This window comes from Apodemus sylvaticus, chromosome X, assembly GCF_947179515.1.
Source record: "Apodemus sylvaticus chromosome X, mApoSyl1.1, whole genome shotgun sequence".
In the NCBI taxonomy this organism is placed as follows: Eukaryota; Metazoa; Chordata; class Mammalia; order Rodentia; family Muridae; genus Apodemus; species Apodemus sylvaticus.
Genome location: NC_067495.1, coordinates 971,993 through 994,115, shown reverse-complemented (window position 1 = coordinate 994,115; position 22,123 = coordinate 971,993). Strand labels below are relative to the sequence as shown.

Genomic DNA, 22,123 nt, shown 5'->3' with positions numbered 1-22,123 from the left:
AATAAGATTTGGCGGGTTCTGAGGGAGGGTGGGCTTACAGGAAGGTAGGGAGAGGGAGTTAAGTGTTTATAATTTATTTGAAGTGTGCGTCTATTAATTAGTAATTTGAAGTGCCTGTACGTGTGTGCGTGTGTGCGTGCGCGCGTGCATGCGTGTGCGTGCGTGTGCGTGCGTGCATGCGTGTGCGTGCGTGCATGCGTGTGCGTGGGCGCGTGCATTCACGCTCTTTGGTACTGGTTTTACAGGCAGTTGTGAGCTACCATGCTGTGTGTGCTGATAATGGAGTTTCATTCTCTGAAAGAGTTTTATGTGCTCTTAACTGATGGGCTGTTTCTGTATTCCCCAATCCCCACTCTTATTTTTTTCTCCCTGTTTTATGTGTTTTGTCTTCATGTTTATGCACAACATGTGTGCAGTGCCCACAAAGGCCAGAAGAGGTTGTGGGATTCCCTGGAACTGGAGCTACCAACTGTTTGTGTGCACCATATGGTTGCTGGGAATAGAACCTGTTCCTCTATAAGAATGCCCAGTGCTCTTAACTACTGAGGTATCTATATAGTCCCTATTTTTTTTTCTTTTAGAAACTTTTTGATTCTTTGAAAATTGCATAGATGTATGCAATGTATTTTCATCATCTCCACATCCTATTCCCTCCAGCTCCTCCTAGACTCCTCCTACCACATTCTCCTCCCAATTTCACGTCCTTTTTAAAATAAAAAACCAAATCAGAACCAAAAAAAAAAACTCACTGAGACCCCTTAAGCATTTAACAATTTTAAAAGTGCCTATAGACCAGCAAGGATTATGGTGCTAATCTATAAGGAAGGCAGTATATCCTGTGGGAATCTGTTTTATATCTATATCTATATCTATACCTATACACACACACATACACCAACAAATATATATGTTTTCACACTCTCTCATTCATGTAATATATATATATATACATATATATATATATATATATGTATATATATATATATTCACCCTCCATAAAGGGAATGAATAAGAGACCATAAAAATGTTTAAACAGAGACAAATTTTAAGAAATTCATCTTAAATGAATTTCTGCTTGGTGGCTTGCAGTCCATGAGGTCTACAGAGAAACCTTGTCTCCAAAACCAAAACCAAAATTTCATGTTACATGTATTTAAAATTAAATTTGATGTGCTTAAAACAGATATTAGGGAGCTATAAAATATAATCTTTATTTGTTAAGGAGAACAGTCAACAATAGAGTTGGGTCTAGGTTAAATCTATTTTATTTTGTGTAATTTTTTTTTCTTAAAAGATACTTTAAGGTTATCCAAATGGCTCACTGGTTAAAAGGTGCTGGCTAACAAGTCTGACAGCCTGAGTTCAATCTGCAGGGTGGCTTGTAGATTGCTCCTGTTCCCTGACATAGAGATAGCACACTTCTTTTTTACAATGGGAGGTAGTTACTATAGAAGATTCATAACTGGTTGAACTGCAAGGAATGTTTCTGTTGCTATGGTATAGCTGTGCAGGATGGTAGAAAATAGTAATCAGTGATATTATTCTAAGTCTTGGAGAACACTCTAGAAGGCAAGGTGGAAAGAATGTGAAAGCTGCAGAAAGGGAGCATTGTCTCACTATTTACAGTGTTGGGCATGACCATTGCTATTTTGACTAAGAGCAGATGTGATCACTTGAATGAGACCTTTATGAGACCAGGCCTATTAACATTTCCTCATGGAAGTAGAAGGGAGGCTTATGAGGCCCATAAGCTTTCAAAATCCTCATGAAACCTTCATGAGACTCTCATAGGATCCAGCCTATTAATATATTCTTTGTTAAGAGAATAGAGAGGCTCAGGAGGTCCTGGGATCAAAAGATCCTCATAAAGACCCTTCTTTCCTCAAGGGAAACAAGTGGACTGGGCTGCAAATTTTTGGTAGTATACTTTTCCCCTATGTTTTCTGGGCAACTGAGGTGGCATAACTTCATCTGAGTCAGCCATGCTGCAAATGAGGCTCTCCAGTGCTCCAGCTTTTTGTGAGTTATCCATGCTGCAGGTGGGATTAGTCAGTGGGATTAGCTGCCTATGAGTTGCTCTGGATTTCTCAGTTGTGTAGATGTCTTTGTGTCACCCATGCTGCAATAAGTAATCCCAATAAATTAATTTTTATTCACTAAACTGTACTTGGACAGAGACCTGTTGGCCCATTGGTACCTTCTCATCTGGAGTGAAAAGTTATTTCCTGGTGGAAACTATGATATGTGACATTCTTTACGATTGTTTTTTTCAAGACAGGCTTTCTCTGTATAGCCCTGGCCGTCCTGGAACTCACTCTGTAGACCAGGTTGGCCTCAAGCTCAGAAATCTGCCTCCCCAGTGCTGGGATTACAGGCATATGCCACCACACCCTGCTATATGCAACATTCTGTTCTTTTTTTGTAGCTACCGTGAATGGGATTGATTTCATGATTTCTATCTCAGCAAATTCATTATTGGTATATAGAAAAACCCATTTTGAATATTGATTTTATTTTCTGCTACTTTGGTGAATTTTATATAAGTTCTAATAGTCATTTGGTGGAGTCTCTAGGTCTTTCTGCTTATAGATAGTGGGGTAAATAATCTTTTCTTAGGCCTAGATGGTAGATGTTTTGTTTTCTTAGGTCTTTTCTGTGGAGATTTTTATCTAGTCAGGAATTGATCTGGGTTCGCTATTTTTTGTTGCTTTAGGTACCCTTAATTTTAGATTTTCCTGCTGGCATCTTGTCTTTGTCTTCCTACTTGGCTTTGGACTCTCCCTTTGTTCCTATTTACAGGTACGAGTTCTCTTATCCTCCAGCCATATTTCAGTTTCTTTTGATTGGTAGTGAGGTGGTCGAGCTTGATGTGAGAGACATCTTTGCTATTCTGATTAAGCTCCATCTTTGACAGGCGTAGTGTATCAGTGTTGAGGATAAAGGTAAAGCTTGATAGTTCCCATTCCTCCTTTCATCAACTTGTAGTAAAATCTGCAGACACACACACACACCCATACCCTTTTTTTCTGTTTTTTTGGCTGCCATGAGGTAAGTGGCTTTTGTCTGTGATGTCCTCTGCCATTACTTTCTGCCCTGCTAACAGGCCTAAAAGACAAAACAAAATAAAACCAAAAAAAAAAAAAAGAAAAGAAAAAAAAAAAAAAAGAAAAGCTGATCTTTGACTGCAATATCTGAAACTGTTTGAGCCTAAAAAAGTCCTTTCTCATTTGTTTTATGTTTCAAGTCTACTCATAGCAATGAAAATGATACTAGCAGGGTAGTATATTTGTAAGTTAAAGGGTTGAGGTCATAATTTAGTGGTAGAATGCTGACATAGCATGCATGATGCCCTGGGCTTGATTTCTGGAACTATGAAAATAGAAACTGAGGCATATCAATGATTGCTGGTGTTCTTAGAAGGTAGGAGAGAGGCATAGAATCGATTTTGAATAGAAAGGGAATGGAATACATTTTCTTCAAAAGGACTTCTATGATCTCGTGAGTTTGGACTTACAGCCTCCAGAATTATAACAGAATAAAATTCATTGGTTTAAACCAGCCAGTCTGTGATAACTTTTTACTGCTCTATTAGGAAATTAGTATATGTATTTAAAAATTCACCTTTGTCCCTCATGATTTGAGATGGCATTTTAGTTAGACACAGACTTCTTTACTGATATTTTACACTGTTTCACTAGCTTATATGTTCAAGTGTCAAGATCCTATCGTTTTGGTTGGTTTTGTTCTGTTTTTGAGATAGGCTGGTTGTGAACTTAATCTGTAGTTCAGGTTTTGAGCTAGCTACCCTCCTTTGTCTGTGAGATTTCAAGTATATTTCACCATACCCAGCTTCCTCACTACTTAAATTATAGAAGCTTTATAGAATGTTCATATATTTTATGAAGTTAATCTTTGCCATTGATCTTCATTTTTTAGGGGTTCTTAGTTATCCTTTTGTGTTTACTTTTTCTTATGCATTTTAGGTGAATTTCTTTCCAAATTGATTCACATAACTATTTTGCTATACTGCTTGAAGTATTTATTGTTGTGTAAATGTACTACATTTTCTGTATCTATTCCTCCATCCAGGGACACCTGGGTTCTTTCCAGCTTCTGGCTATTACAAATAGGGCTGCTATGAACATAGTGGAACATGTGTCCTTACTGTATGCTGGGGAATCCTCTGGGTATATGCCCAGGAGTGGTATAGTGGGGTCCTCTGGTAGTATCATGCCCAGTTTTCTGAGGGACCGCCAGACTGATTTCCAGAGTGGTTGTACCAATCTGCAACCCCACCAGCAGTGGATGAGTGTTCTTCTTTCTCCACATCCTCACCAGCACCTCCTGTCCCCTGAGTTTTTGATTTTAGCCATTCTGACTGGTGTAAGGTGAAATCTCAGGGTTGTTTTGATTTGCATTTCCCTGAGCACTAAGGATGTTGAACATTTTTTTAGGTGCTTCTCAGTCATTCCATATTCTCAGTTGAGAATTCTGTTTAGCTCTGTACCCCATTTTTTAATAGGGTTATTTGGTTGTCTGGAGTCTGATTTCTTGAGTTCTTTATATATATTAGATTTTAGCTCTCTAAAGGGTGTAGGATTGGTAAAATCTTTTCCCAGTCTGTTGGTTGCTGTTTTGTCCTGTTGACAGTGTCTTTGCCTTACAGAAGCTTTGCCATTTTGTGAGGTCCCATTTGTCAATTCTTGATCTTAGAGCATAAGCCATTGGTGGTATGTTCAGGAAATTTTTCCCTGTGCCCATGTGCTCTAGGGCCTCCCCCAGTTTCTTTTCTATTAGTTTCAGGGTGTCTGGTTTTATGTAGAGGTCCTTGATCCACTTGGACTTAGAGCTTAGTACAAGGAGATAAGAATGGATCAATTTGCATTTTCTGCATGTTGACCTCCAGTTGAACCAGCACCATTTGTTCAAAAGGCTATCTTTTTTCCACTGGATGTTTTCAGCCTCTTTGTCGAGGATCAAGTGGCCATAGGTGTGTGGGTTCATTTCTGGGTCTTCAATTCTATTCCATTGATCTACATACCTGTCACTGTATCAATACCATGCAGTTTTTAATCACTATTGCTCTGTAGTACTGCTTGAGGTCAGGGATACTGATTTCCCCAGAAGTTCTTTTATTGTTGAGAATAGTTTTTGCTATCCTGGTTTGTTTGGTATTCCAAATGAATTTGGGAATTGCTCTTTCTAATTCTGTGAAGAACTGAGTTGGAATTTTGGTAGGGATTGCATTGAATCTGTAGATTGCTTCCAGCAAGATGGCCATTTTTTTCTTTACCGTATTAACCCTGCTAATCCACAAGCATGGGAGATCTTTCCCTGAGGTCATCTTCGATTTCTTTCTTCAGATACTTGAAGTTCTTGTCATACAGATTGTTCACTTGTTTAGTTATAATATACCAAGGTATTTTATATGTTTGTGGCTATTGTGAAGGGAGTTGTTTTTCTAATTTCATTCTCAGCCTGCTTATCAACTTTGACTGCAGGAAGGCTGCTGATTTGCTTGAGTTAATTTTATATCCAGCCACTTTGCTGAAGTTGTTTATCAGGTTTAGTAGTTCTCTGATCGAATTTTTGGGGTCACTTATGTATACTTCCTTTACAATTTGCATCCCCTTTACCTCTTTTTGTTGGCTAATTGCTCTGGCTTGGACTTCAAGTACTATATTGAATAGGTAGGGAGAGAGTGGGCAGCCTTGTCTAGTCCCTAACTTTTGTGGGATTGTTTCAGGTTTTTCTCCATTTTGTTTGATGTTGCCTACTGGTTTGCTGTCTATTGCTGTTACTATGTTTAGGTATGGACCTTGAATTCCTGATCTTTCCAAGACTTTTATTGTGAAGGGGTACTGGATTTTGTCAAATGCTTTCTCAGCATCTAATAAAATGATCATGTGTTTTTCTTTCTTTGAGTTTGTTTGTTTAGTGGATTACACTGATGGATTTCCTTATATTGAACCATCCCTGCATTCCTGGGATGAAGCTTATTTGATCATGATGGATGATCATTTTGATGTGTTCTTAGATTTGGTTCTCGAGAATTTTATTGACTATTTTTGCATTGTTATTCATAAAGGATATTGGTCTGAAGTTCTTCTTTGTAGGGTCTTTGTGTGGTTTTGGTATCAGCATAATTGTGGCTTTATAGAAGGAATTGGGTAGTGTTTCTTCTGTTTGTATTTTGTGGAATAGTTTGAAGAATATTGGTGTTAGGTCTTCTTTGAAGGTCTGATGGAACTCTGCCCTAAACCCATCTGGTCCTGGGCTTTTCTTGGTTGGGAGACTATTGATGACTGCTTCTATTTCATTAGGGGTTATGGGACTGTTTAGATCATTATCTGATCATGATTTAATTTTTTACCTGTTATTTGTCTAGGAAATTGTCCATTTCATTCACATTTTCAAGTTTTGTTGAGTAAAGGCTTTTGTAGTAGGATCTGATGGTTTTTTTGGATATCCTTGCTTTCTGTTTTTATGTCTCTATTTTCATTTCTGATTTTGTTCTTTTTGTTTGTTTGTTTGTTTTTTGTTTTTTTGGATTTGGTTTTTTTCGAGACAGGGTTTCTCTGTGTAGCCCTGGCTGTCCTGGAACTCACTCTGTAGACCAGGCTGGCCTCGAACTCAGAGATCCGCCTGCATCTGCCTCCCAGAGTGCTGGAATTACAGGCGTGCGCCACCACCACCTGGCTCTGATTTTGTTAATTTGGAGACTGTCCCTGTGTCCCCTGGTTAGTCTGGCTAAGGCTTTATCTCTCTTGTTTATTTTCTCAAAGAACCAGTTGCTAGATTGGTTGATTCTTTGTATAGTTCTGTTTGTTTCTTCTTGGTTGATTTCAGCTCCGAGTTTCATTATTTCCTGATGCCTACTCCTCTTGAGTGTATTTTCTTCTTTTTCTTCTAGAGCTTTCAGGTGTGTTGTCAAGCTGCTGGTGTATGCTTTCTCCAGTTTCTTTTTGGAGACACTCAAAGCTATGAGTTTTCCTCTTAGCACTGCTTTAATTGTGTCCCATAGGTTTGGGTATGTTTTGCCTTCATTTTCATTAAATTCTAAAAAGTCTTTAATTTCTTTATTTCTTCTTTGACCAAGTTATCATTGAATAGAGCATTGTTCAGCTTCCATGTGTATGTAGGCTTTCTGTTGTTTTTGTTGCTATTGAAACCCAGCTTTAATCCGTAGTGATCTAATAGGAGGCATAGGATTGATTATTTCTATTTTCTTATATCTGTTGAGGTCTGTTTTATGACCGATTATATGGTCAATATTGGAGAAGGTATTATGAGGTGCTAAGAAGGTATATTCTGTTGATTTAGGATGAAATGTTCAATAGATATTTGTTAAATCCATTTGGTCCATAACTTTTGTTAGTTTCACTGTGTCTCTATTTAGTTTGTGTTTCCATGATCTGTCCATTGATGAGAGTTGGGTGTTAAAGTCCTCCCTCTATTATTGTGTGAGGTGCAATGTGTACTTTGAGCTTTTTAAATAAAGTTTCTTTTATGAATGTAGGTACCCTTGAATTTGGAGCATAGATATTCCGAATTGATAGTTCTTGGTAGGTTTTTCCTTTGATGAGTATGAAGTGTCTTTCCCTATCTTTTTTGATAACTTTTTGTTGGAAGTCCATTTTATCCAACATTAGAATGGGTATTCCAGCTTGTTTCTTGGAACCATTTGCTTGGAAAATTGTTTTCCAGATCTTTACTCTGACATAGTGTTTGTCTTTTCATTGAAGTATGTTTCCTGTATGCAGCAAAATGCTAGGTCCTGTTTACATATCCAGTCCACTGATGTTAAGAGATATTAAGGAATAATGATTGTTGCTTCCTGTTATTTTTGCTGTTATTTTTATCTTGTGCATTTGTTGAAGGAAGATTACTTTGTTACTTTTTCTAGGGTGTAGGTTCCCTCATTGTGTTGGAGTTTTCCATTTATTATCCTTTATAAAGCTGGATATATGGAAAGATATTGGATAAATTTGTTTTTGTCATGGAATATCTTGGTTTTTCCATCTATGGTAATTGAGAGTTTTGCTGGATATAGTAGTCTGGGCTGGCTAGTTTGGGTGTTATCTTGACTAAACCTGAATTAACTAAAACTCCAAAATAGAGGGCATACCTGTAAAGTATTTTTGCTTAATTTGAAGTAGGAAGGATCTATGGCCTGGTGATGTTCCAGGGGCAGGGAATGTAATAATTTTATTATTATCACACCTCCCCTTATGTACCCATGTTGGGCCTGGCAACAACTAGACAGTTCAACCCTTATAATGATAAAAGGTGTAAAAGAAAATCAGTGTTGGGGAAGAGTTGAGAAAATGAGATATTTATACATTCCTGCTGGGAATATTTTATATTCATGTATATGTCTATAATATATGTTTATGAGAGAGATGACATTTTGATAGTCACTAAACAATGTCTATTTTAAAAATATAACATCTAATAAAAGGTTCCTACACAGAAGATACTCAGACAAGCAAAGTAAAATACACAAGTCACCATGACACTATGCTTAAGGGAACAAGGATAGGAGTTCAAAAAGCGTAAAACAATTTTGCACACTTTTAATTTCCAAATGAGTGATTTTATTAAGCATGTAACAAGCAAGTATCAGATAGATAGCAAAATCATCAAGTAGGGCACTTAACAATATGTAGTGAAATTTACTGGGAAAGACCTGTTGAAATGATCATGCTGGGATTCCCAGTTGAGAAATTTCCAGGCAGAGCACAGTATTCTTTCCATGGATGAGTTTCTTGCTTTTTGTTCCTTCTGTGAGTATTTTAATACTGTGGAATAAACAACAGGAACTTCTGTTAGAATTGGAAACCTTTTAGCTATTTTCAAAGCTGCAATGTTTTAATCTTTCTTTCTTTCTTTCTTTCTTTCTTTCTTTCTTTCTTTCTTTCTTTCTTTCTTTCTTTCCTTTTTTGGTTTTTTAGATTTGCTTTTTTTGAGACAGGGTTTCTCTGTGTAGCTCTGTCTGTCCTGGAACTCACTCTGTAGACCAGGCTGGCCTCGAACTCAGAAATCCGCCTGCCCCTGCCTCCCAGAGTGCTGGGATTAAAGGTGTGTGCCACCACTGTCAGGCTACCAATATAATTTATATCACAGCATGCCATTATGCCACACAATTTCAACAGACATTGCCTGAAATACCTCAGCTCAGATTCAAGACTATTTTTATGCTATATTACTTTCTAAAAACCATGCATATGAAGTTTACTGTTCTTACAAAACATAATGGTTTAATTATAGAAAACAAAGACATAACACTCTCCTGCCATCATTCTTCTGCAAGGAGTATTAAGTTAATATATCTTTCGATTGTATTGTGTTAGAATGCCAGATTTTAAAAATTGCTATTTGAGTTATTGACTTGATTTTCATGAAAAATCATTAAATGAAATTTGGCTTAGAATTAAGGCAGCATTTCCAATGACCTTTAAAACACTCCTAAACATACTTCTGCCATTTGTATTATATATTTATGCAAAGCAGTGTTCTTAGAATTGATGATTATAAAATTAAAATATTGATCAAGTCTAAAAAAAAAAAAGAAAAAACCTAAGATGTTCTGTAGTATCAAATATCCAACCAAGATTTAATTCTTCATGTACAAATAAACAAGTACTTCCATTTTACTACTATATATTTTTTATCTTTTTTTGTTTGTTTGTTTGTTTTGAATTTGTTCCCCCCCCCCCAGACTGGGTTTCTCTGTGTGGTCCTGGCTGTCCTGGAACTCACTCTGTAGACCAGGCTGGCCTTGAACTCAGAAATCCACCTGCCTCTGCCTCCTAGAGTGCTGGGATTACAGGTGTGCACCCCCAACACCCGGCTTATTTTTTATCTTTAATAATGTTAAAAATCACTTGCATGCTATCTTAGTTTTCCTTCTATTACTTTAAGCAAAAAGGGAGGAAAGGGTTTATTTCAGCTAATATGTAAGCTTGTCTTTCAAAGGAAGGAGATATTTACCTGTCTTCTACCCAGAATGCTAGGAAAGGCTGTAGTTTATGTCCTGGTGATCTTTTACACTCTGTAGTGCCAGGCTATTATGTTTGTTTATTTCAGATGCACTCCCCCACCCCTGCACGCCAAATGTTGAGCATTACTTCTAGAACATAAATGTCATCCTTATGAGAGATGCCACATGTAATTTACAACAGCCTAAGGGATTTCTATGTGCTTAGGGCCATGACAATCCTGAATCCCACAGGCTTCATTTACCTCAGTCATTCTCTTTCCATCCCTTGTATTTTCCTTATTCTCCATAGACTCTTTTCTTAAGCATTGTTTTTAAGCAAACAGAATCCATCTTTGTGGAAGAAGCCATATGTACTTTGTAAAGAGTTTCAGTGTAAACATGTCTTGAGCTTTGTTGTATAAACAGGAAGGACTGAGTTAATTGTCATCAAAAACCTATTTCAAAAATTGTGTTAGGCTTAAATACAGCTAAAATAAACCAACTGGAGTCAGACTCCAGATATTTGAACCTGTGACTGCAAACTAAAGTTGTACTGAACCAATGACCAGGCCAGCTCAGTCAGTCAACAGGGATCGAGGATTGAAAAGAAAAAGACAATTAGACAACATTATAACATGACTCCAGCCAGTGCTGAGGCTGAAGCAGCTTTATTTTTTCCCCTGGTCTGTTTTTATATCAATCTAGGGACATCCAAAGAATATGGCCACTCCTCAAAGACAAAGTTATCAAACAAGGCAATGAACAAAGAGATCACACAAGGTAGTAATCTAACAAAGCAATAAACAAAGTCCCTGGAGTCGCTGGGTCTAGGGCTTATCAGGATTACCAAGACTAAAGGGAAGTCACACCTTCCTTGGTTGTGTTTACCTTGATCCTAGCATTAGCCCAAATGCAAATACTCTTATCTGATCCTATTTCCTCCTCTGAGCCCAGTGACAAGTACTTGGCTAAATTTCTGTAAGTGGCACCCAACGCTCTCCACAAACCCAAGTTTCATTCTTGCCAGTCCTTGGATTATTTAACAGCTGTGATGCTTGCAGGGACTCCCAGAAGATTTGAAGTCTTGAAGAGGTAACAGCTCACATGGAAGATGATATTCCAATGGCTCCTGTACTGTTTATATTAAAACTGTAGATGTAAAACAAATTATTATTTCATGAATTTAAAACCAACAATTTCAGTCTAAAAACTTCTGGACTGGCAGCCATTGGAGATCAGAAGTTTGCCATCTCACCACCTACATCTTGAAAATCCTGAAGTGCTCAAGATTTTCACGTTATGAAGATGACGATGTTCATTTGATTAGGCATTAAGATATGCAAGAATCACTAAATATTTTTAATGAAGTCTAAACTGCCATAGAGTAGATTATGTTCATATAATACATAAAATGAATATCAGACAGCAGTTAGTGAAAACAATGTTAGATTCTATATCTAAGGCCTTGCACTGACAGTTTGTAGTCATCTTCACCAAAATCAACTGGAACAAGATACTCAACCCAAGATTGACAGAAAAATATAAAATGCTTAAAGGCTGATTATGGGCATCTTAAATGCACAAGGAAAAGGGTTTCAATATGCTGTGGTCATATGATAAATCAGTAATTTATAAACATAAGCAAAAGATATTTGCTAGTTAACAAAGTTAACAGATTTCTAGCCTATAACATTGAATCTATAACATTGTGTTGTTTTTTTGTATATTCATTCTCTGCCTTGTAATTTTCTGTTATTTCTATTTGTAAATCTTTAAAAACTTCTGCTACGTTTAATATCAGAGAGATGATTTTTTTCTGTTTTTTTCCCTTTTTTTGAAAGCAGTAGTGGATAAGGCAGTTTAGATTTTATTTTTAATTTCTTTTTTATTTGATATATTCTTTATTTACATTTCAAATGATTTCCCCTTTCCTGGATCCCCCCCCTCCCAGAAAGTCCCATAAGCCCTCTTCCCTCCCCTTGTTCCCCATTCCACCCCTTCCCACTTCTCTGTCCTGGTATTCCCCTACACTGCTGCACTGAGCCTTTCCAGAACCAGAGGCCTCTCCTTCCTTCTTCTTGTACATCATTTGATATGTGCATTGTGTCTTGGGTATTCCAAGCTTCTAGGCTAATATCCACTTATCAGTGAGTGTATACCATGAGTGATCTTTTGAGACTGGGTTACCGCACTCAGGGTGACATTCTACAGTTCCACCCACTTGCCTAAGAATTTCATGAATTTGTTGTTTTTAATAGCTGAGTAGTGTTCCATAGTGTAAATATACCACATTTTCTGTATCCATTCCTCCATTGAGGGACATCTGGGTTCTTTCCAGCTTCTGGCTATTATAAATAGGACTGTTATGAACATAGTGGAACATGTGTCCTTATTGCATGCCGGGGAATCCTCTGGGTATATGCCCAGGGGTGGTATAGTGGAATCCTCTGGAAGTATCATTCCCAATTTTCTGAGGAATCACCAGACAATATCAGAGAGATCTATCCTGGAGTCATTTTACTGTTTAGAAAATGTTTCCAGCACTGAAATCTCCCAATTTTAAAAAAAACTTTATTTTTATTCTATGTGTATGAATGTTTTGCCTGCATGCCTGTGTGTCTTGAGCCCACTGAGGTGAGAAGAAGGTGTCACATCACCTTGAACTTGAGTTACACATGTTGTGAGCTTCTATGTAAGTGCTGGAAACTGAACCCAGGTCCTCTACAAGAGCAGCAAATCTTCTTAACTGCAGAGCCATTTCTTCTGCCCCAACCTGTTCTAATGTATACAGATAGCTTTTCAGAACACTTAGTTTTTACTTATTCACCAACTGTTGTGACACTCTAGCTAAATAGAAGTCATGTTTCTTTTCCTTTTCACTGTTTTGATCATTTATAACATCTCATAACTAGTTTCCAAAATTTTGGTTTAGGACTTTTGGATCCATTTTGGGAGACAAAATTTTCTGGAAATTACATGATTCCTGGGGAACTTACATTTTTTTTTAAATTATTTATTTATTTATTTATTTATTTATTTATGTATGTTATGTTATGTATGTGAGTACACTGTTGCTCTCTTCAGACACACCAGAAGAGGGTATCAGACCTGGTGAACTTATTTTTAAATCCAAAGTCTTGAAACCCATTCCCTTGAAGATGTCAGCTCAGGAACTTTGGAAAATTCCACCAGATCCCTCTCCTACTGAAAGAGCATATAGATACTCCTCCCCTCCAGAAGGCAGAGGCTAATTATATTCCTCAGATGGGGGAAAGTGGTTGGGGGGGGGTAGATTGGGGGCACCATTGGCCACCTGTGGGTTCGGGAGGTCCAGACACCATTGGCTACCTACAGACAAGGGAAGCCCTTGCTACCTCATTCCCTAAACACCAATCAGTTTAAAAGTCATACTGTTTTGCCTAATGGTTGCTGCTCTGAAAACTGTATAAAAACTCACTGAATGGGCTGTGTAGGGTCATTCTCTCTCTCCTTTATGTGCAGGGTGACCCCAGCATGCTGGAACAATAAAATTCCTCTTGCTTTTGCATTGATTCCCGGCTCTGTGTTGTCCCCTTGGCTGGGGGAGGGGAGTGGGCTTGATGGGAAGGTGGGGAGTGAGGGGGTGTGTCCTGTAAGTTAAGGCTTGCCAGAGTCTTACACTTTCCTTGCCCACAAATATTTTCATCTTTTTATTCACCCATTGTCTCTTCCTTGTTTAGTACCACCATAGCTAAAGACATCTACATTTCTGGAAGAGTTTTGCCAAATTATATTTGTTTTTATTTTTTTTTAAAGATTTATTTACTTATGTATGTGAGTACACTGTAGCTATTTTCAGACACACCAGAAGAGGGCATTGGATCCCATTACAGATGGTTGTGAACCACCATGTAGTTGATGGGAATTGAACTCAGACCTCTGGAAGAACAGTCAGTGCTCTTAACTGCTGAGTCATCTCTCCAGCCCCATGTTTCTGTTTAATATTGAAAAAGTGCTGACATGTTATGGATATGGTATAAAACTTGAAAATGCAGATGTTGAAGAAGTAGCAGGAATCTGCTTTTATTAATAAAATAATAATCTTTAATCTTTTACAGCAAATTATGAATAGAGGGGAAATTTCTCTAACAAATATCAGCTATTAGAAAGACAAAAGATCTTTATAGCTAATATAGTAATTGTGAGAAGCTTAATGATTTCTAAGACTGGAATAATGCAAAACTGTTGCTCATAGTTCTTACTATACACATTATAGGTTAAGGAGTCTTAACCTGAAAAACTTAAAATCCACAATGATCTGAAGTCAGAAGCAGCTTGAGCAGCAACATAGAACTCTCAACAAATATTGGAACATCAGTATAATAAAGCAAGAAAAGAAAAAAAATATAGAGATTAGAGAATAAGTAAAACGGTCTTTTATAGGACATGAATGTACCAAAAAACCCATGGCATCTACCAAAATATATGTAAAAATTGATTAGATTTAGCAAGCTGAGAGCAGGGGCACATAACCAAGGGCACATAACCAAGGGCACATGCTGGTAGCTGCTGGAGGAAGATCACAAGTTGAAAGGCCTTGTTGAAAGGCCTTGTCTCAAAAATATAGTAAGGGGCTGGAGGTCCTGAGATCCGATGCCCTCTTCTGGCCGGCAGGTGTACATGCAGACAATTTACTCATTTCTTTTTTAACTTTTTTTTTTTTTTTTTTTGGCTTATATGTTCTGTGTACATTTCTCCAGTATCTTCAGATCATATTTGGAAATGAAAAAGAATATTCAGAGAAGTCACCAATGTTACTTCTCATGTTGTTTCTAAACGATCCACCATTTATGTCTTACCTTTTAGAAGCTGTTTGTTGTTGTGCTGTGTCACTGTCACTCCCCACCTTACCTTGGTGTCTTTTTTTTTTTTTAAAGATTTATTTATTCTTCAGACACTCCAGAAGAAGGCATCAGATTACAGATGGTTGTGAGCCACCATGTGGTTGCTGGGATTTGAACTTAGGTCCTTCAGAAGAGCAGTCAGTGCTCTTAACCCCTGAGCCAATCTCACCAGCCCCCTTGGTGTCTTTTTGAACTCAGTTATTTCTGTTGTCTATTCTCTTTATTTTGAGATTTATTTTTAATTTATGTGTGTGGATGTTTTGCTTGCGTATATCTCTGTATACCACATGTATGCAGTGCCTGAGGAGGCCAGCAAATGACATAGATTCCCTGGAGCTGGAGTTAGAGACACTTGTGAGCTACCATGTGAGTGCTGGGAGCCAAACCTGGGTCCTCTGGAAGTGTTCTTACCTTCTCTGTCTCTTTTTCTTCTTTCCTCTCTCTTTCTTTTTTATCTTCCATCCCCACCTTTCTTTCTGTTTTGGTTTTTCAAGACAGAGTTTCTCTGTATATGTAGCCCTAGCTGTCCTGGAACTTGCTATGTAGATCAGGCTAGCCTCCAAAGATCTGTCTGCCACACACACACAGCTGTGGACATGAACTTTGAAGTCAGATATACTGGGTCTAACTTGTAAACACTAATCTGTTTCTGTACACATAAAATAAAAACAAAAATTATTAATATATAGGTGAAAGGTTTTGTGCAAATTATACAACATATCTGTGTGCTTTTATTTAATACATAGGTCCTTATTCAGGGTAATTATTTCTTATTTGGAATGTTTGAGATCAGAAATGTTTTGAATTTTGTGATTCTTTTTCAGATTTGGACCACTTTCATTTACATGAAGAAGTATCTTAGGGGTGAGATCCAAATCTATAATTGAACTTCTTACACATTTCATCCCTACGTTACATCTTAACTTGAAGGTAATTTATACAGTATTTTTTGACAACCTTATTTTTACAGTGATTCTTTTTTTTGCTATTTATTTGTCTATCTATTTATTTAAAATAACCTTCATTTACATTTCAAATGCTAAAACCTTTCCCAGTTTCCCCCATCACCGAAAATCCCCAACCCCTCCTCCCCACCCCCTGCCTCCACATATATGTCCCTCCACCCGACCCACTCCCACCTCCTCCCCTCAATTTCCCTTTGTTGGGGCATCTATTGAGCCTTCACCGGACCAAGGACCTCTCCTCCCACTGATGCCCAACAAGGCCTTCCTCTGCCACATGTTTGGCTGGAACCATGTGTGCCCCTTGGTTGATGGTTTAGCCCCTGGGAGTCCTGGGGCATATGAATGGCTGATATTGTTGTTCTTCCCATGGGGCTGTAAACCCCTTCAGCTCCTCCGGACTACCCTCCAACCCTCCAGATCCTCCATTGGGGACTCCACACCCAATCCAATGGTTGATTGCTAGCATCTGCCTCTGTATGTGTAAGGCTCTGGCAGGACCCCTCCAGAGACAACCATGGCATGCTCCTTTTGGTATGCAGTTCTTGTCGTCCATAATAATATTGGGGTTTGGTGACTGTTTATGGGATGAATCCCCAGGTAGGGCAGTCTCTGGGTGGCCTTTACTTCAGTCTCTGCTCCACACTTTGTCTCCTTTATTGCTCCTGTGAGTATCTTGTTCCCTTTCTCAGAGGAACCAAAGCACCCTCACTTAAGTCCTCCTTCTTGAGCTTCCTGTGGTCTGTGAATTGTAACTTGTTTATTTTGAACTTTTGGGCTAACATCCACTTATCAGTGAGTGCATGCCACGTGCGCTCTTTTGTGTAACAGTGATTCTTTAACAGTCAGTCACTTATAGAATTTTGCATCTCTGTATTATGGCAGCGTTCAAAAAGTTTTCAATTTTAGTGACTTTGGGACTTTGAGATTTGAGTACCTGCTGCTATGTGATCTATTTTCATTGTGCCAGTCTTAGGCTAAGTCCTGTATAAACATCATCTCATTTTAATTTTTTTTTTTTAAAGATTTATAGATTTATTATATGTAAGTAAGTACATTGTAGCTGTTTTCGGACATCCTAGAAGAAGGCATGAGATCTCATTACGGATGGTTGTGAGCCACCATGTGGTTGCTGGGATTTGAACTCAGGACCTTTGGAAGAGCAGTCAGTGCTCTTAACCTCTGAGCCATCGCTCCAGCCCTCATTTTAATTTTTACAACCACTTGAGATAGCTTTGACTCATTTAAAAGTGAAATTCAAGAAATGTTTTTGTACTATCACACCTAGACATTGGCAGAGCTAAAATTTTAATTTGTATTAATCTTAATTCAAATCTCACATACTTCCTCATATTTCCCTTTGATTAATAAGCAGAATCAATGTTTCTGTAATTTTGTCTACTGTACAGTAACTAGTGGGTTGAACTGTACTTTGACACTACCAAAAATGTTTATTTGCAAATGTATGATTCTGATGATGTCTTTTCAGGTATCTTTGAGTATCTTCTGACCCTAGAAGATCCTGTTAAGTCTGTAGACTTCAACAGAATCGGAGAATCTGGAGAGAGCAGAGTTACCAACAAGAGAGCCCAGGAATAGCATTAACATGGTGGTTACTCAAGACCTAACTCAGCCACGGAGACAGGCTAAGGCCTGTGAGGTGAGGGGAAAAGAAGGGTGACCCAAAGGGTAGGAATTTTTTATCCTGAACTTCTGAGCCTTATAGAAAAACATAATTTGTTGTGCATGTTTTCCAACCCTCACATGGTTTTCACAGTCATTTGAAGTTATAGTCCTAGCTCTAGTAGGCTCTATAGGAAGGTATATCAAACCTTTTAACAGAACACTTTATTATTTTAAATGTATGGATATTTCACCTGCATGTACCATAGGCACACAGTGCCCATAGAGACCAGAAGAGGGTCGCAGATCTCCTGATATTGGAGCTACTGCTTGTGAGCTGCCATGTGGATGCTGGAAATCAAACCCAGGTCCTTTGGAGGGCAGGCAAATGCTCTTAATCGTGGAGGCATCTCTCCAAATCCTACCCCAGCTCTTTCATTTTGTTTTAAAATTTTGAGATAGGTCTTGCTAAATTACCTGGAGTGACCTTGGACTAATAACCATTTTGTGTCAGCCTTCTGGGACTATAGGTATATGCTAGCAAGTCTAGCATCTTTCTATTTCTTTGGTTTGCCTTCCAATTAATTAAAAAATATATTATCTTCTAAATCTTTTATTGTATATCATTAATGCTATTAAAATTTTTGTTTAAATAACCTTTAAGAAAGGGTCTTACTTAATGTACTGCTCTGGAACTTGCTCTGTATACTAGGCTGGCCTGGAACTCACAGAGATCTGCCTGCATCTGTCTCATGAGTGCTAGGATTAAAGGTATATGTTACCATGCTTGGCTAATAGTTTAATTTTAAATTTAATGTTTAAAAATATTGTAGACAAAAACATTCCAAAAGTTTGAAAAGTACAAATCTATGTAGTCAAAAATTCTCTTATCCATCTTTCTCCTATATGCTCCACTTTCAGATTACTTAGTTTCCTCTGTTTTATGTTTTTGGTTTTGTTTTTCAGAGGCTCACTTGATAGTCTAGGCTAGCTTCAAATATACTAATGTAGTGTAAGCTGTCATTGAACCCATAATAATTCTATCTCAGCCTTCTCAATGCTGGAATTATGGATAATGTCACTACATTTGGCTTATGAAAATTCTTATTCATGTTTCCTCATACACATAAGTACATGTCTCCTTAAATATTACATATGGTTAGGTGAGTAGGTTATAAGCTAAATACATTTTTTAAAAAGGTTTTCTTGTGAATATACATATCTTTATAACAGAAATAAATGTACAGTTGAGTGATTTGTATCTTTAGAAAGAGTCTACAGTCCAATTTCCAGAAATACCCTACTCTCAAAGTTTACTACCTTGATCTTTGTGGTATTACAAGAAGTGAATCACAGTTTACAGAATGGAAGATGATATAATCACAGGAGACTTATACCCTGAATATATAATGAACAACTAAACAGTAAAAAATAGACTATGCAGTAGACAGGGCCCTTAAATGAAGATAGTAACAAAGAAAGTTATCCAGTGGCTAATGGTTGCCTTAGACAGTGCTCAGTCTCAATTGCCAGGAAAAGTGTAGATTTAAACCACATTATTATACTATACACCCTACCCTGAATGGCTATGGCAGGAAGCCTGACATTGACAAGTACCAGGACAAATGGTAGGATGTGGAGCATCATGAATATCAAGCTGCTATGGAAGTGCAAATTGGAAAACCTTTTAGCCTTACTCACCAAGTGAATATAGACTGTGTAAGGAAACAATTGTGTTTGACTAATGAGCCTCGGATGCATATATGCACCAGTGAACACTGCAATATTACTGTTCTAGCCTGTATGTGAAAATGATGATAATGTCCATCAATGATATAATGGATAAATAAATGGAGCATAATATTGAGTAAAGGAGGACAGACCTAAAAAATGTATTGTGTTTGTCTTAGGTTTTATAAACAAAACCATACTGAACAGTGGTATTATCATATTATCAGTGGCAAAATCAGAAAGCAAAGCGAGGAAACCCTACCTGAGATAGGATGGAAATCTCCACGAGTATTGATGAGGGGTGCAAGGAGACACTGAAAGACATTGGGCAAGGAGCTGGTAATGTTCTGTTTCTAGATTTGTTAGGAATTAGATGAAATATTTCCCTTGAATAATTAGCTAAGTTGAATTTTTATTTTCCCATGAATATTCTGTTTCATGATAGTACTCTGTTGAAAAGGGAAAAATTATAACCTCTAATTTTATGGAATAGAGTTATTCATATATCATTTATAAATGGCAGCTATAGATGTTTTTCGAATATATTACTATAAAACTTCCCATCTGGGGCTGGAAGATGGCTAAGTGCTCTTACAGAGGTCCTGAGTTCAATTCCCAGCAACCACATGGTCTCTCATGACCATCTGTAATGGGATCCAATGCCCTCTTCTGGGGTGTCTGAAGACAGCGACTGTGTACTCATATACATAAAATAAATCTTTAAAAGGAAAAAAAACCTTCCCATCTGCCATTGTAGCTGTATAGTAAAGCATACTTGGTATGCTTGTTAGACTTATGTCAATTTGACACAAGCTAGAGTTATCTGAAAGGAAGGGACCTCAACTGAGAAAGTGCTTCCATAAGCTCTATCTGTGAGGTATTTTTAGTTTTTTAAAAAACATTTATTTTTAAATTTTATTCATTGTTTTCTCACATATAACCTAACCATAGTTTCTCTTCCTTCCATTTCTCCCAGTCCCTTCCCGTACTTCCTTTCTTCCCTAAATCCAACCCTCTCTGTTTCCCTTCAGAAAGGAGCAGCCTCCTAGGCATATCAGTGAAACTTGGAATTACAAGTTACAGTAGGATGAGGCATATATCCCCTTATCAAGACTGAATGAGGCCATCTAGTAGGCAAAACAGGTTCCCAAAATCAGGCAAAAGAGAGAGTGAGGGATTTCTTAAAATTAGTGATAGATGGGGGGGGCTCAACCCATTGTAGGTTGTATCATTCCTGGGTTGGGCAAGCCACGGGGAGCAAGCCAGTAAGCAGTACCTCTCTGTGATCTCTGCATCAGCTCCTGTCTCCAGGTTCCTGCTTGTTTGACTTTCTTCAGTGATGAACAGTGATGTGGAAATGTAAGCCAAACAAAACCTTTCTTCCCCTCCTGCTTTTTGGTCATTGTGTTTTGTCATAGCAATAGAAACCCTAACTAAGACACTTGCTATGTGAAAGGACCTGGATTGAATCCAAAGCTTCAAGCAAGCAAGCAATCAAGCAAGCAAGCAAGCAAGCAAACCAAACCAAACCAAACCAAACCAAACCACCTGCAGATTTTAACTTTTTTTCTTTACAATTAATATTGGTGATAGATGTTAGTACAATGACTTCCTTAATTCCTTTTAAATGCTAAATTGTATCCATTACATGGCTATATTTAAATATAGAAATGGATCATGAATTAATAGCAATTTAAGAATTCCTAATTTTTTGCAGTTACATACAACACAGACGAAAATAGCCTTTTACACATTATCAGTTAACACAAGGAAGAGAGGAACAGTATGTCTAAAGACATCCCCCTTCGTCTGTTTGTCTGTATGTCCCCGTGTCTCTCTGGAAAAAAATCTACATAATAGGCCAAGCTTGCTTAGAATTTGTGTCCCTCTTGCCTCTGGACTTGAAGTGCTGAGATTTTAGGTGTGTACTATCATGGCTGTCTCTATGTATTTATGTATGTTACTAGAGGTAGAAGCTATGGCTTTGTGTATGCTAGGCAAGTACTGTGCTAATGAGTAAAATTCCCAGCCTTCCCTTCCCTTTCCTTTTTTTTTTGAGACAGGGTCTGAGAAACCATTAGCCTAGGCTGACCTTGAAATCACTGTAGCAGTCTGGTCTTAAACTTGGCATCATTCTGCTTCAGCCTCCCAGGTAGGAAGATTACATACAGGCTTACACTAGTAGGCCTAGGTCCATGCTTCTTTTTTTGTCTTAATTAATTTTTTTATACTCCAGATTTTATTCCCCATCCCTACATCCACCCTCCGACTGTTTCACATCCCATACCTCCTCCCCATCCCCTGTTTCCTCGAGGATGTACCCACACCCCTAGCCCCCACCCAACCTGACCTCTAAACTCCTTGGGGCCTCCAGTTTCTTGAGGCTTAGGTGCATCTTCTCTGACTGAACCCAGACCTGGCAGTCCTCTGCTGTGTGTGTGTGTGTGTGTGTGTGTGTGTGTGTGTTGGGAGCCTCATGTCAGCTGGTGTGTGCTGCCTGGTTGGTGGCTCAGTGTCTGAGCCATCCCAGGGGTCCAGGTTAATTGAGACTGCTGGTCCTCCTACAGGGTCTCCCTCCTCCTCTTCCAGCCTCTCTCTAATTCAACCACAGGGGTCAGCAGCTTCTGTCCATTGGTTGGGTGCAAATATCTGCATCTGATTCTTGCTTCTTGGTTCTGCTCTCCCAAGTGCTGCAGAAGGCTAGGGGTTGGGGAGGATTACTTATTTCTGATGTTGCCACTAGGAGAGAGAAAGAAAATTATAAACATGAATATTCAAAAAAGAATCTTCCAATTTTTAAAATACGTTCATACAACACTCAGTGAACTTATTAATGGTTGTTATTACTGGAGCTACTTAAAAAAGAGAAGTCTGTTTTTGGGACCAGCTGCAGTGACTAAGCAAACTACGGAAGGCTTATGCATGAGAAGATGAAAAAAGGA

At 38.1% G+C, this 22,123-nt stretch overlaps 1 protein-coding gene across 7 annotated transcripts in view; it reads left to right on the top strand.

Moving 5' to 3' along the window:
• Znf81 (zinc finger protein 81) overlaps positions 1-22,123 on the top strand; it is a 64,414-nt gene that overhangs the window by 179 nt on the left and 42,112 nt on the right. For 3 of the 7 annotated variants that reach the window (XM_052171241.1, XM_052171237.1, XM_052171240.1), the window contains exons 2-4: positions 417-547; positions 15,690-15,795; positions 17,317-17,487. In XM_052171241.1, the coding sequence (XP_052027201.1) occupies positions 17,434-17,487 (54 nt within the window). In that variant the 5' untranslated portion in view covers positions 417-547; positions 15,690-15,795; positions 17,317-17,433. Of the gene's footprint in view, positions 1-45; positions 548-15,689; positions 15,796-17,316; positions 17,488-22,123 lie in introns of those variants that run through there. The other 4 variants (XM_052171238.1, XM_052171239.1, XM_052171243.1 and 1 more) reach the window with 2 other exon arrangements.